A 14,673-nucleotide genomic window follows, 5' to 3' on the forward strand; every position below is an offset into this window, starting at 1 on the left:
CCGGCGCCGGGAATCGTCACATGGGCAGAGATCAGCCCAGCGCGGGGGGGCGGGGCGGGGCGGCTGCCGGGCCCGGCGGCGGGTGCTCGGCGGCGGGTGCTCGGCGGGCCACGGCGCAGCGGCCGGCGGCGGAGGCCGGGGCGATGCTGAGCCTGGCGGAGGTCGGCGGGTCCCTCCTGGAGCGGGTGGCCGTCGGCAACCCCCTGTCCCTGGTGCTGGCCGCCTCCGCCTTCGCGCTGAGCCTGGGCTACCTGCTGCAGCTGGGTTACCGGCGCCACGCCGGCTCCGACCAGGGGGTAGGCGTGGGGGGCGCGGCGCCGCAGGCGGGGGGCCGGGGGCAGGCGGGGGGCCGGGGCGGCCACCGCGGGGCCCGGGAGCGGCCCGGGCGGGCCGGGCGGGGAGCGGAGGCAGGGCCGGGGGGGCCGCGGGGCGCTCCCCTGTGTAGCCGCCCTGGGGGCGCAGGGCAGCGGGGGGCGCAGCCCGGGCGTGCGGGAGCCGGCTCGGGCCGGGGGGCGCCCGCAGCCGCGGGGGCGGTGTGTGACCGGAGCCCTGTGCCGGGTTGTGCCTGCGCCCGGCTGCGCCCGGCCGGCGGTGTCACACGAGGCGGAGGTGCTGGGCGGGAGCGGCTGAAGGCGGCGCCCCTCGGGCGTGCGGCTCCCGGCCGGGCCGGTAACGCTGCCGCTGAGCGCCGCCGTCCCAGCTGCGGTACCCTCGTGCTTGGCTTTCGGACGCCCCTTAGTAAGCATCTTTAGCTGTATTTATTTTCTTTCAACCTCTGCTGGTTTTAAATGCGGCTTGCTCTTACTCTATTTAAAAAAGAAAAGAAAATCACTTTTCCACGGTTGGCTTTTTCACAAAAGAGTTTAAACAGAACATGTCTAGCGTCTCCTCTGTGTTTAGTTTTTATGTAAACAGACATAATCTTACTACTTTCTGCACAAATTTCAGTAATTATTTTTCTCTTTTTTTTTTTTTTCCTCAGAAACACCCACCTTACATTGCATCAAGCATCCCTTTCCTTGGACATGCAATTGCATTTGGAAAAAGTCCCATTGAATTTTTGGAAAATGCTTATGACAAGGTAGGTGTGTTTCCCACGTGACTGGCTGAGCATATGCTAAAACATTTCTGTGTATTTATGACATTCTCTGTCTGGAGTCTGTGTAAAATCAATAATTCTCATTTACCACCTCGAATGTGGAAATGGAGTGTGCAGGGTAGACTCTTGTTTCTTCAGATCTTTTTATGTACATTGCTGTTGGAGAAAAAATGTTTTTTGAGGTATCTCTTATGATTCAGGTTTAAAAATATGTTTGTGTATTTGAGTAATGTTCATAGCCAAATCACAACTTAATTAAAAAGCCATTTTCATGATGTTATTGCATGCCTAAATTGGGAACTTTTAATCTCGCTGTATTAATCTGTGACCGGGCTGGAATGTAGCTGATCACCTCTGCAGGCAATTTGATGAATTTTCAGTCCCTCGCCAATGTTACAGGGGCTGGTGTATAAAACCTTAGTAGGTTTTATACTGTAACAGCCCAAAAGAAATGAACTAAGGCAGTACAGCCTTAATTCCAATAAAAGAAGATTTATTGATCTGTTTCACAATGTCTAAAACTTTCTAGAGTCATGAGCTTCAATATTAGCTTGGTTAGCTTAGAGAGAGGCAAATTTAGTACATGAAGATCTGCTGAAGATGACCTTTAAACTTCAAAATCTTTTGTTGCTCTTAATTATTTATGCATAACTCCAAATCCGGAATTTTTTGAGACCGTGTTTGTAGGTTACTGGAGGCTATATGTGCTTCGATTACCCTGCTAGTTTTTGTAGTGTAATTGGTCTTTCATTTACATTTTTAAAAATAAATGGTTTTAAAATGTGCAAGATGACCTGTGTTCATTATAACGTTAGATATCGCTAATAAATATATTGAGAACAGAATTTAAGTATGGCTTAAAATATTTCTATTCTGATTAAATCTCTAGATACTTCCTAGGCGAGCAAGTGATTTCTAGCAGCCTGTATGTATAGAGAAATGAATTTAATAGTTTGTGTTGTTCATATTTAAAATAAATTGTTGCCACTTTTTTTCCTCTCTTAGTATGGACCTGTCTTCAGTTTCACAATGGTTGGCAAGACATTCACATACTTACTGGGTAGTGATGCAGCTGCTCTACTCTTCAATAGTAAAAATGAAGATTTGAATGCAGAGGATGTATACTCTCGGTTGACCACACCAGTTTTTGGCAAGGGCGTTGCTTATGATGTCCCTAATATGGTATGTATTTTAAGTATGAGTAGAAAAGTCACATAATTTAAATTCTGAGTAGGCAGCCCTGAGCTCTTGTCTCTGTGTGATGGAGTTGTGTGTTCATATGCAGTTCTGGCATATTGTTGGTAAATTGTCCTGGTTGAATAATCAAGACTGAATGTGTTTAGGTTGGTTTATTTACTACATGGCCCTTTGTCAGTATGGATGCTATTTTTTCTTGTTGAAACCATCTAATCCCACCATAGAGGAAAAACCAGTAAATGAGTCCGTTCATTTTTCCTTCCCTTACAGCACCACTGGCCACAGTTTACTTTTCCCTTACAAGCAAGTTTAGGTCTTCCTTCTGAGAGAGCTTTAAGAGTGATAATTTTTCATTTATGCCATGCCAAATCTAGATACGGGAGTATTAATTTGACAGTTTGCACCACAAAGTTTGTCTTGCTCAAACAGAAATCAGTCTGTATATGTTCGCTGAATACAGTCTGCCTGGGTCTGGAATGCTGTGTCGCGTGGCATTGTTTCTGAGCTACGTGTTGGCTACTTTCTTGTTTGTTCATGTTGCTGTCATGACAGACCCTTAAGTGGCAGAAGCCAACTTTTCTGTGAATGGCCTTGCTCCACTGGGACTGTGTTCAGTGTATGTTGGCGTTTGCAGCCTGTTGTAGAACAGAGTAATCTGGTGGCAGAAACAGCGCTGCGATACACCGTATTTTGGGGTTTTTGGTTATGGCTTCATTTTGTTCGTATAAATGCGATCATATAACTGGTAGTAGTTTCTACAGCCATCAGTACTTTTCCTCCTTTGCGTGCCTCTTCGTTGTCCCCTGCTGAAGATACTTGCAGTGATTGTTGCCCTCTTAATTATGTGCCTATGGGGCACTAGTCTCTTTTCCTCCACACTGGCATTTTGCAGGGATTCACAAAGAATGTATCTTGTTCTTACCCCATTCTTTTGGAAATCTCATTTACAACTAATTACCAACAACTTCCATTTAGCAAATAAGGAGAACTTACTAGTCGCCTGCTTTGTCGGGAAATGTTAAATGGTGGGTGGACAGTGTCACAAAAGTTTGGGGGCAGGATTGTTTGGTTGTTGGGGTTTTTTTTGCACTTGATGGGTTTGAGTAGCCTCTCCCATCCCTTTGTGAATGAAACTAGCAGGACCGCAGCCTGGATGACAAGTAGGAGATCGCTTCTTGTGTCCTAGGAGACCTCTTCCACAAGTGGGGCCATTCTAATGGACTTGTTTTGCCAGTTCTGACAGTTGGAGGTCTTCCTCAAAAAGTCAGGGATGGAGTTGTGGATCTTTTGGAGCTGCTTGAGTGTAGAGGGTACATGATTCTCCGCAGTGCGTCTTTCATGTTCTTCTCTGGTATATGCTAGTTTCAGAAAAGTGTCTATGAATCAGATGTCGACTGCTAAGTCAGCCAGTTTTTCTCAGTGTTGTGCTTGCTCTTTGGATTCCAACTGTCGTGGGATGTCTGCTTGAAAATAAAAAGTGCTGGTTTGTCCTTAATTCTGTGACAGTTCATCCACTTATTACACCTGTTCTGACTTTTGCTTTCACACTCTAGAGTTCATGGATGGATTTGAAGGTCTGTCTTCATTCAAGAGCTAGTTCTTTGATGGGATCTAATCTCATCCTTCAGCAGTTTCATAAAATTTTCTATAAGCTCCTTGGAAATAGGCATTTCCTACAATTATGTTCTTCAGGTATATAGGGATGATTAAGGCCTACCTCACTGATCCACCATATACTGCTTTTTATCTGAAACGAGTCTTTTTCTAGAGTTTTTTCCCCTAGGGTGTGTTTGAGTTCTGCTTTAGTCAAGAGATTAATCTTTCCATATTACTCAGTATTGTGGTTTAATGTCATCTAGCAACTAAGCACTACACAGCTGCTCACTCACTCACTGCCTCCCTGGTGGGTTGGGGCGGAGAACCGGGAAAAAGGTAAAACTTGTGGGTTGAGATAAGAACAATTTAACAATAGAAATAAAATGAAAAATAATAAAAATTGTAATGCAAAGAGGAGAGAGCAAGAGAGGAATAAAATCCAAAAAGGGAAAAAAAACCCCAAGTGATGCACAGTACAGTTGCTCATCACCTGCTGGCCGATGCCCAACCAGTCCCCGAGCAACAATCGCAAGGTCCTGGCCAACTTCCCCAGCTTATATATACTTAGCGTGATGTTCTGTGGTATGGAATATCCCTTTGGATTGCTCGTGTCAACTGTCCTGGCTGTGTCCCCTCCCAATTCCTTGTGCCCCTCCAGCCCTCTTGCTGGCAGGGCCTGAGAAACTGAAAAGTCCTTGACTTAGTATGAGCATTACTTAGCAACATCTGAAATGTTGCTAAAAATCTAAATCCAAAACACAGCATTGTACCAGCTACTGAAAAGAAAATTCAACTCTGTCCAAGCTGAAACCAGGACAGTTGGTCAGTCTTGAGTGTCTGTGGATAAGTCTATTTAGTTCATACCTTTGATATTAAAAGGACTTCTTCCTTTTTATCTTTGCAGATCCAGGTTTCTAAGAAAATTGCCTAGGCTACTTTTTTCCACAGCTGGGGAGATGCAGGGACTTTGCTCTTGACATCCACTGATTGTTTCTAGTTGTGTGTTTTCCGATGCGAAGCTGGAGAGGTAGCGTGTTGGGTTGTGGCCAGAATTCATTCTGCTAGTAGTGAGCTGTTTTTTTGCATAGTGCTACCACCACGACTTCATTTCAGACACCTGCTGGGAGGGCAGTTAGAGAGACATTCAAACTTTCATTGGCGTTCTAGCATTGATGGATCATTCAGAACTTTCTTTTCAGGCCCCCTTCTCTCTGCTCAAGCTGCCAAGTCTCTGTCTCTTCAGTGACTTTCAGTCACGCGTGTAGAAGCACCACCCCTTACTCTTTAAAAGGAAGTAATTCTGGTAATTGTTGGTTAATATGCATAGTCTATATATCAAGTCACATTCACTCTCTGTCTCCTCCCCTCGAGCCTTTTGTTGATAGTTTTGTGTTGAGAGATGCTGAAATGGCAGAGGACGAGTCTGCTCCTGCGTGTCATTCCTGTCTCTGTCAGGCTGGAGATGGAGATTGGCTAGTGTGTTGTAAGGGACAATGTGCTTGTCTCTGCTCTCTGGCACGTGTACCCTCTGACAGACGGCTGGAGGAGTCCCCACTGCATTCACTCTTTTGAGCAGTTTCTAGGAAGTAACCTTTCTTTTTATGCCTTCTGTTTTGTGAATAACTTTATAGGACATGCAGAGCCCTTGGTGGGAAGATGGTTTTTCAGATGCCCTCATTTGTAATCAGGGCTTAAAAATTAATCAGATAACTTTCTGAGCCAATGTCCTATCAATCCATTGAATGGTTCTCATCAAATAATGGGCTTTTTACCAGTAGGTTTGTTAGCTTTGAGTCTGTTCAAAGGAAAAGAGGAAGAGGTGAGAAAGACGTGAAGCTCACCATTTTCTAGGAGGCAGTTTGCTTCCTGCTTCTGTGTCTGACTTCCTGGGCAGTGAGGTCAGAGGGCCTTTGAAAAAAGGTGTATCTCTGGACCAGAGGTAGGGTGTTAACTGCGTGAGAGAAGATTGATGCTGTTGGGGAGAGGAAGCAAGGAGGGCACGTCACAAGGAACACAGACTGAATCCAGACTTTGCAAGGACAGGTTTGATTACATTTATGGTCATGTATCTGAAGCGTGTTCCATATTTCAGTCTTGAATGTTTCTTGTATCTTCAGGGATAAAGTTTAACAAAGATTCTCAGATTTATTTTTTGTTCTGGTACTGCAAGAGAGAGAACTGTATTTTACTTGGATGTTGCTAAACTTTTGCTTGAAAAACAAAGAAGGTGAAAACTAGAATAGTACCTGTTATTTAAATTTAAGTGTCTGTTGTACACTGCAGTCCTAATCACAATCTCTTTTTAATTCTGTATGTTCTTATAGTACAAATGATAATAAGTTGTTAATTACATCAGTATGGTGAACCTTGTACTGACCACTTTTTCTGTCTTGGTTCCTCTAGGTATTTTTGGAACAGAAGAAGATGCTCAAAACTGGGTTAAATATTGCCCAGTTTAAACAGCATGTATCTATGATTGAAGAAGAAACAAAGGAGTATTTCAAAGCATGGGGAGAGAGTGGAGAAAAAAGTAAGTGAGATCAGATGCGTTTTTCCACCAGTTTTCTGGGAAGGCATTAAGGCCAATGCAGTGTATGGTTTTGTAAATTATTTACTGCAATAGTAAAGAAATTAAAAATGACATAGGTAAAACTGTACTGAACATCGGAAGAAATGTGCAAAATACAGATTTTGTTTAATCAAATTTAAGGCTATTGAAGAATAAAGTTGCTCAGAGAATCACTGAAAGGAGTGACGCATTATCTTACTTTTGCTTGCTTAGGCAGCTTATGGAGAGTGTACCTGCGGCCTGGCTGAACCATCTCCTCATTTCGCACGATCTGGGTCAGCCCAGTGTAACCACTTAGTCCCTAGGAAAAGATCCTGCTCTGCAAGCCCGCAGTGGCATAACAGTGTCATAAATATTATTTATTTAAACATATATATTTTAATTAAATTGGTAACATTTATATAACACTTGTATATTTTAATGTAATATGGTTGTAATTTATTTTGGAAGTATATAATTTATATATAGAATGTGATAATACACAGTTCTATGCTTAAAAGTATAAATATTATATAAAGACAAATCAGTGAGCAGCAAAACTATAACTGGTTTCTCATGCATTTGGATTTCAAGGTTAAGTTTTCCTATGACTTCCTTTATGTTTGTTAAGGATTGAGCTTGTGCTGCATGGCTTACTTTGGAAGGTTTACTAGCTCTCCTAGAAAAATTTCTAGAAAGGAATACTTCAGAAAAAAGCTGTTGAAATCAGCAATTAAAGTGTTGATTAAAGACAGACCTGACAGACACACAGAAATTTAAAATCAGATGCTCCGTTCTCGGAGTAAAACAGTCTAAAACTCTTAAAATCTGTGTCCAGTTACTTATTTTTCTCTTCTATAAAATAAAAATAAACCTGTAGAGCGTAACATCTCGCCTGAAACGCATCTTCAGTAACATTTTTTCAAATCTTTCCTCAGACCTGTTTGAAGCCTTTTCCGAACTTATCATCTTGACAGCAAGTCGTTGCTTACATGGGAAAGAAATAAGAAGTTTGCTGAATGAGAAGGTGGCTCAGCTGTATGCGGATCTGGATGGGGGCTTTACTCACGCTGCCTGGCTTCTGCCAGGTTGGCTGCCTCTGCCAAGCTTCAGGTACCAGAAATAACAGATGAAGCAACTTAAGCATCTTATCTAAACATCTTTGTTGTTTGGATCCCCCTCCCCACGTTCTTGTTCGTAAGCTATTCTAGATGTCCCAATAAATCCTCTTAAGCATTTTTTGTGTTGCATTGTATAAAGTTGATAATAGAATTGTTTTTAATTGCAGACGTCGAGATCGAGCGCACAAAGAAATAAAGAATATTTTCTACAAGGTTATCCAGAAACGTCGAAAGTCTGAGGAAAAGGAGGATGACATGCTCCAGACTCTACTTGATGCTTCGTACAAGTAAGCCAAGGGTTTGAAGACTTATCATTTATAGATGTTTTACCTTAGCTTTGAACTATTCAGTTAAAACTGTCTACCAAAAAAAAAAAAAAAGAAATATTCCCTCATGGTCTGAACCGTTTTTGTTGCCAGAAATTGGTCCTAGCTGTAGTTAAACAGCTTAAAAACCTTACTTGTTAATGGCTGTTCAGATTTCTGTGATTTTCATCGCTGGTCATGAGGTTGTTTCCTTTCTCTTTGCTGGCTGTTCGGTAATGATTTTCTTTAAGGCTCCCAGAATGTGTCTCTCCCTCTGTTCTCCCTTCTCCCTACCCTTAGAGCTTTTGCTGCTCCATATAGGGTAGGCAACAAAATAGAAGGAGGAGAAAGAAATACATTAGAAGAAATTGTAAATGCTGCTGTAACTGGAAAACTGATCAAATGAAGTTCTAACATAACCCCCTTTAACCTAGGGATGGCCGTCCACTGACAGATGATGAAATTGCTGGAATGCTTATCGGTTTGCTGTTAGCGGGGCAGCACACATCCTCCACCACTAGTGCCTGGCTTGGCTTCTTCATAGCCAGAGACAAATCAATACAGGAACAGTGCTACGCAGAACAAAAAGCAGTTTGTGGGGATGACCTGCCACCATTAACTTATGAGCAGGTTTGTATGTTACGGTATTGCTGCTGGGTATTTTTATACTTCTCGATGCTTCTTTAGAAAGATAAACAACAACAAACAAACGTGAAATAGTCATGTGCTTTGTGTTAGAATCAGTGTGTCGCTGTCACTGTCATAACACTGTTTGCCAATATTATTTCTTCCTCTCCAAAGAAATACGCGGCTTGCTACTGTTTTGTTGTTTTTTTTTTTTAAATTGGTGTTAAGGAAATTACAGTTCCTACAATGTCTATTTAAGAAACAGTAGTTCTGTAGAGGAGGAAGAGCTTCATATTTCCACTGAGGAAAGGGATGCAGTGTGTCTCTGTGCTTTAATTAGGTGTCAGAAAACACTCATGAGACAAATTAGAAGGAAACTAGTCCTATTTGATTGCACTGGTCAGAGACTTTTCCTTCTTAATCAAATCAAACTGGGGGAAAAACCCCATCAGGATAGCTAATGAAGTACATGTAAATATGAGCTGCTTACTCTGTTTTTTTTAAAATTTAGTTTTACATGGTATAAAAAACATTTTGTGTTGAATAAACTTGACTTTATTTTGATACATCGTTTTCTCTATATTCAGCTCAAGGATCTCAGTTTGCTGGATCGCTGTCTCAAAGAAACTTTAAGGCTTAGACCTCCTATTATGACCATCATGAGAATGGCCAGAGCTCCCCAGGTGAGTATGCTCCTTGGAGCCGACTTCACTTCAGTAGAATGGGGCTGGAAAAGGCCCGGTGGGGGGTGTCCCAGGTGGCAGATGGAAAACATGAGTGAGCAGTGCTGATGTCTGCCTGGGTTGTATCAGTGGGAGTGTAGCTGGTGTTGATTGAGGAGAGCAATTAATACATTGAACTTGGTAGTTGTTACCTTCCGCTGGAATTGTATCCAGTTTTCGACCCCTCTGGCCCCCAGCAATCAACACGTTGATGAAGTGAAGCAAGCAGAGGGCCACCAAGCTGGCAGGGGACTGCAGCACTTGTCCTGTGAGGCTGAAGGAACAGGGTTTGTTCAGCCTGGAGAAGGGAAGGCTTTGGGGGGACCTGGTAACAGCCACGTGTGCACGTGTCTTCTTCAGCAGAACTAACCCTTTCTTCCATCAGTCTCACTGGAGCTTAGTTTGGTGCTACCATTTAAAGATACTTTTTTTTTTGCCAGCTACTTTTAGTAGTTATCTTGGAAGAATTTGGCTTGTACTTAAACTTGCTGCTTGTACAAATAAGAAAGTAAAATAATTATTTAAACAATTGTTCCTCCCATAACAAATGCTTTCAATAAATTTAAGGTAACACTTTTTTTAAAAAAACCCTTCTGTAGAAGTGCCAGCCTTGTTAAAGGTTCCTGCAACTACTTGTACAGGGCACAATGTGCAAGTGAAACAATGAAGTATGAAGCTGCATTCATTGTAAATGAGCTTAGGCAAAATCTCTGGAAATTCCAGCGTCGTGATATAACACTTCAGGTTAACACTTTAAAAATAAAAATGGAGAAGTTTTGTCACGTGTGGAGTCTTGTCTCTTCTCTTGCAGACTGTCGCTGGATATAATATTCCCCCTGGCCATCAGGTCTGTGTCTCTCCCACTGTTAACCACAGACTCAGGGACTCCTGGAAGGATGCTCTAGAGTTCAAGCCTGACCGGTATCTCCAGGATAACCCAGCAGCTGGAGAGAAATTTGCATATATTCCATTTGGCGCTGGTGAGTAAGAGAACACAGCACTTTCCTGAGCGATTGAGTACTGAAGTAGCTCACACTGGTCATCTTGTACAGCACCTCCCCACACTGTAGTGCCCAAGGATCTATTTTTTCCTTTCTATTCCCACCTGAAAGTTTTCTTTATGTGAAAGCGCTGTTAAAAGAATGAAGTAAATTGAGCAATAGCTGTATATATCACTCAAAGTAGCAATCAGAACAAATTAGGTCAGTGTGTGTGATATTTGACTTGTCTTTTCAAGTCAAGGTAAAAACCTGGTAATACAAAGTCAGTTTTAGGCACAGCAAAAATGTGGCAGTTGTGACTCCATGCCCAACAGTTTGCAGGGTTAAAGTCAGCATCTTTTCTCTGTGTTACAAATGCTTCTCCGGCAGTACGTGAATTAATGCTTTGTGGTGAACACAGAACAACACAATCTCATTCAAATGACTCTCAATCTGTTTTATGCAATGACAGTTTTTATAAACAAGGCTTTGGTGCATCAGAGTTCCATAATGGTTTGTGTGCAACATCAGAGCCTCCTGTTGTTTAGAAAGAAGCAATTACTGGCTGCATAAAACTTTCAAAGTTAACTTGTTGTCAAAAGTGGTTTGATAATATGTATTCTAAACTGCTGTTTATGGCTTTCCTCCTAGGCCGTCATCGCTGCATTGGAGAAAACTTTGCTTATGTTCAGATTAAGACTATTTGGTCTACTTTGCTGCGTTTGTATGAATTTGATCTCATCAATGACTATTTTCCAACTATAAATTATACAACAATGATACACACCCCTAATAACCCCATTATCAGATATAAGAGGAGGTCACTGTAAATTCTGTAGCTAAAACCTTACTTGTGTAAACTAAGAGACTTTTGAAGAAAATTGTCACAAAATGGGTGGCAAATGGAAGCTGTTGCAGCTACTGTTAACAGAAAGCAACAATAATTACCAAATGCAAAGTCTTTGCATCAATTTTGTTTGCTGACATCATTTAATGCTGCTGTGTATAATTGCTTGTTCTACACATTTCTCATTGCATTTTTAAAGAAAAAGTGTCTTTATTGGTGTAACACTTTTAAGGTGCATGCCAGCTCTTCAAGGTGAAGAAGTAAGTAATTTCTCTAAACAGAACTGTTTGCTTTGGAAAGATAATTGAAGATTATTTTCCACAGATAGTAAGAGGTTAAGACTGCGTACTGTACCTCTGTCCAATTCCAGTACATCTGTCAGGGAACAGGCACTGCAGGGGAATGTTTGTGATTCTGTTCCAAGCGAACAAGGTATGGTTTTGGCTAATTATTTTTAAAAAATGTTACTGTACAGCTGAGCAGTAGGCAAATTGTTCACAGAGAAGTCTTTTCTGAGAACGAACAACTTAAATGTCTAACATGAAAGCAGTTGTAAAATGCTTAGGTTCAGAAAGAAAAAAAAATAATTCTTTAAAAAAGCCTTCTGAAAGTAGTGATCTCTGGAAGCTTGATGTTAAGTGTGAAAGTAACTGATAATACAAATGTTGATTTGGTAAATAACATGTTTGTGTATAAAATGGTCAAAAGTTAAGTGAAACGGCTGAATTTTGTCCCCCTTTGTAATGACTAATGCAGGATTGTGAAATGGCATTTAGTTCAAGAGTGGCAATGATAAATAGTAACGAGCTCTGGGTTACAGGAACTTTGAATTACATTTTAAAAAAGTCTTCTTGTGACAGATTTCTGTGCTCTACCCTGTCACTTCTGAAAAGCTTTATGAAGAAGAGTGGGTCTTGCAAAGAGCTTACCCCCCCTTCATCAGTGCTCACCGTAATGGGGGTGTTGCCATCAGGCACAGCAATGGTGGGAGTGCAACAGTCTTCCCTTGCAGCCCCCCGGGATGTGACCAGGGTCTTCAGGAGCCAGGCTGGTACCTGTCCTCTCCTCACTAGCAGCAGTGTCTTGGAATCCAGAAAAGTAAAGCTGCCGCAAGTAGGAGGAGCAACCTTTTCCGTGGGAATAAGGGAGTGGTTCTTGAACACAGTTAAAGCATGAAGTCTTTATTTCAGTACTTTGACAAAATACCCATAAAATTCAAAACTTCTACCATTACAAAAATAGGTCTCTACAAGTGATATTCTGTCTGCACTGCCAGTAGCAAATATTACGAGAGTCATGTAACTTCAGTAGCCTTGCCAGAAAAAGTGCAAGTAAACTTTGCTGAATGTAGCTCAATTTCATTAATACACAAGTTTCATCTTCGCACCCTTTTGATAAATACACACTTGATAAGTTAATCATTTAAATTAGCATTCCACAAATATACATGTAATTTAATGAGGTGGGGTTTCGTTGTTTGGGTGTTTTGAGGGGTTTTTTTGGTTGTGGGTTTTTTTTTTTTCTTCCATGATCGCAAAGTGCCTATATACATAAATCCCAGTCTGCGTGGGTGTGCCAGGATGGAACTGTATACAATTGTATAGCTGTGTTCATATTGGTCCCACGATATACACATTGTACAGAAGCATAGAAAGAGCACAGATCTAGAGAAGGCAATCCATTAACATCACTGCCAGTGATAGAGATGTTGAAAGGGCGTTATTATCTTCTCATACCCAGGTGCAGCTGAGTGTACGAAGTTGAACCTGTAAGATGGAGAGATTTCCATTAAAATTACTTGAGGATTCCCAAATGACATGTTATTCAGCTGAAAAAGCATGAAAGATTTCCCATGGGTAATCTTTCAAGAACAAAACTTCCTCAAATGATGGATTTTATGCTGAAGCAAGACTTTAATACAGTAACTGCAAAACCCAAGTTTGATAAATTATATCCCATTGATAATTTTCTTGATTTATTCCTTTTGCAGCACAAAATTTACTATCATCTATGGGACAAAAAGGCTGTAACTTTGGGAAGCAAAGTGGTAGGAGATGAAATCCCCTTGTACGTCCCAGTCTCATGGGTACATTTTTCTCCTCTAGCTTAAAATCGTAATAGGATGCCAACTGAATCCTTGCTGCACATTCATTCGAGATCAGGGAAAGTTAAAGCATTACCACCAATGACCTAAAAACCTGTAATTAAAGCACAGCTGTGTATCTCCCTTCAAAGAATTTTACAATTTTCTTAATGAGCTTTTTGCTACATCTCAGAGTAGCCTCTTGTTCAAGGCTGAAAATGCCTAAATTCAAAGCCGTTTGTTACAGATCTTGGAGAACCAGCACATGCTTTCTGACGTGGAACTGAGCCCTGTGCTACCCAGAGTCATGGGGAGGACTGCCCCAGCCCTCACCTGACTGCACGCTGCCAAGTCGCCTTTGTAGTGCTTCCAGCCGATTGATATAATCTGTTAAAGCTCGCTCAGGATCGTAGTTCTGCAGCTGAGAACAGGTGAAAGAGGCTGGGTTTAAATCGGCATGCATACCGTGGAGCCTAGGGGCAGAACACCACAGATGTTTTAAAAAAAACAAAGTTTGAAGTAAAACAAAAGTACCGGCAGACACAGTACTGACTGCACGTCCCTTAACTTACCCAGGGGTAGCCAGCACACCGTACCCATGTAGCCTCCCTGCCATTTACTGCCCAAGTCATCACACTGCCTGCCCCAGAGAAACCACTTTTCCCAGCTTCCTCTTCCTTCTACTGATTTGATGCTGCATTTCCCTGGGACAACGACTGACCAGCAAATTCCTGCTGAGACAGCAGCAGAAGCCATGGTAAACTCAGGTTTGCTTTTCTATTTAGAAGCTTGTGTGAACAAGGACACAGCCATCTTTACAGGATTCTGTCTCTCTTCATTACTCTCTAGAATTAAAAATGTGGCTAAAATAGATCAAAGATTTTTTCCATGTAAACTGTTATGGTTGCCACAAAAGAAGATTACAAATGTTGAGGTGGTTTATATAAAAATGAAAAACCAAAATGGCTAAAATCTGATCTTCAGTAAAAATCTGAGCTCTCAACTCCACGTAAACTCATCAAAGGCTGACAGTGCTTATAAAAATGTTGCTTTTGATGAAAGACACCTGGTTTCACTGGCATCTGACCGATTCCTCTGGTATCACAGCTTAGTACAAGCCAACCACAAGGGTTTAAACAAGAACAAGCATGGATCTACCAAGCAGCTTCCACCCACGCTCTGGCCACAAGGCTGTGGCAATCCCTCCCAGCCCGCAGCAGCCCCAGCAAGTGGCCCTGCTTTTTCCTGGCCCTGCTTTTCCCTTCTTTTGGCTGAGTGCACCTGAGGCAGCACCTCTCCATGCCATGCTCTGCTGCCAACCAGAAAGGTGGACAGGTTCACTTGGTCGCGAAGCCTAGACTCTACAGACGTAGATAACTGTAGCTCCAGCCAGTGACCTACCACCAGTTCCAAGAACATGACATAAATCAGAGAGCAGAAGGCTGCGAGCTTTGGCCTTGATCAGGTGGTAAGTAACCACACACTGAAAGCCTAAGGTGTAATCTGCTATGTATCCTTACAAAAGAAGTTTAAAAAACAATCTTCTGG

General features: G+C 42.1%; 2 protein-coding genes across 10 annotated transcripts in view; one reads left to right on the plus strand and one right to left on the minus strand.

Moving 5' to 3' along the window:
* The first annotated feature begins 61 nt into the window (after positions 1-61).
* LOC121087561 (lanosterol 14-alpha demethylase) lies at positions 62-12,628 on the plus strand. Its single transcript, XM_040592729.1, has 10 exons — positions 62-296; positions 983-1,081; positions 2,105-2,281; positions 6,296-6,422; positions 7,379-7,553; positions 7,729-7,848; positions 8,301-8,496; positions 9,081-9,176; positions 10,027-10,195; positions 10,847-12,628. The coding sequence occupies exons 1-10, from the start codon at positions 144-146 to the stop codon at positions 11,023-11,025; spliced, it is 1,491 nt and encodes a 496-aa protein (XP_040448663.1). The 5' UTR covers positions 62-143; the 3' UTR covers positions 11,026-12,628.
* AKAP9 (A-kinase anchoring protein 9) overlaps positions 12,208-14,673 on the minus strand; it is a 121,357-nt gene continuing 118,891 nt past the window's right edge. For all 9 annotated transcript variants that reach the window (XM_040592728.1, XM_040592727.1, XM_040592726.1 and 6 more), the window contains 2 exons: positions 13,459-13,598; positions 12,208-12,808 (listed from right to left, as the gene is read on the minus strand). In XM_040592728.1, coding sequence (XP_040448662.1) covers positions 12,765-12,808; positions 13,459-13,598 — 184 coding nt within the window. In that variant the 3' untranslated portion in view covers positions 12,208-12,764. The remainder of the gene's footprint in view (positions 12,809-13,458; positions 13,599-14,673) is intronic.

This window comes from Falco naumanni, chromosome 4 (assembly GCF_017639655.2).
Source record: "Falco naumanni isolate bFalNau1 chromosome 4, bFalNau1.pat, whole genome shotgun sequence".
Classification (NCBI taxonomy): Eukaryota; Metazoa; Chordata; class Aves; order Falconiformes; family Falconidae; genus Falco; species Falco naumanni.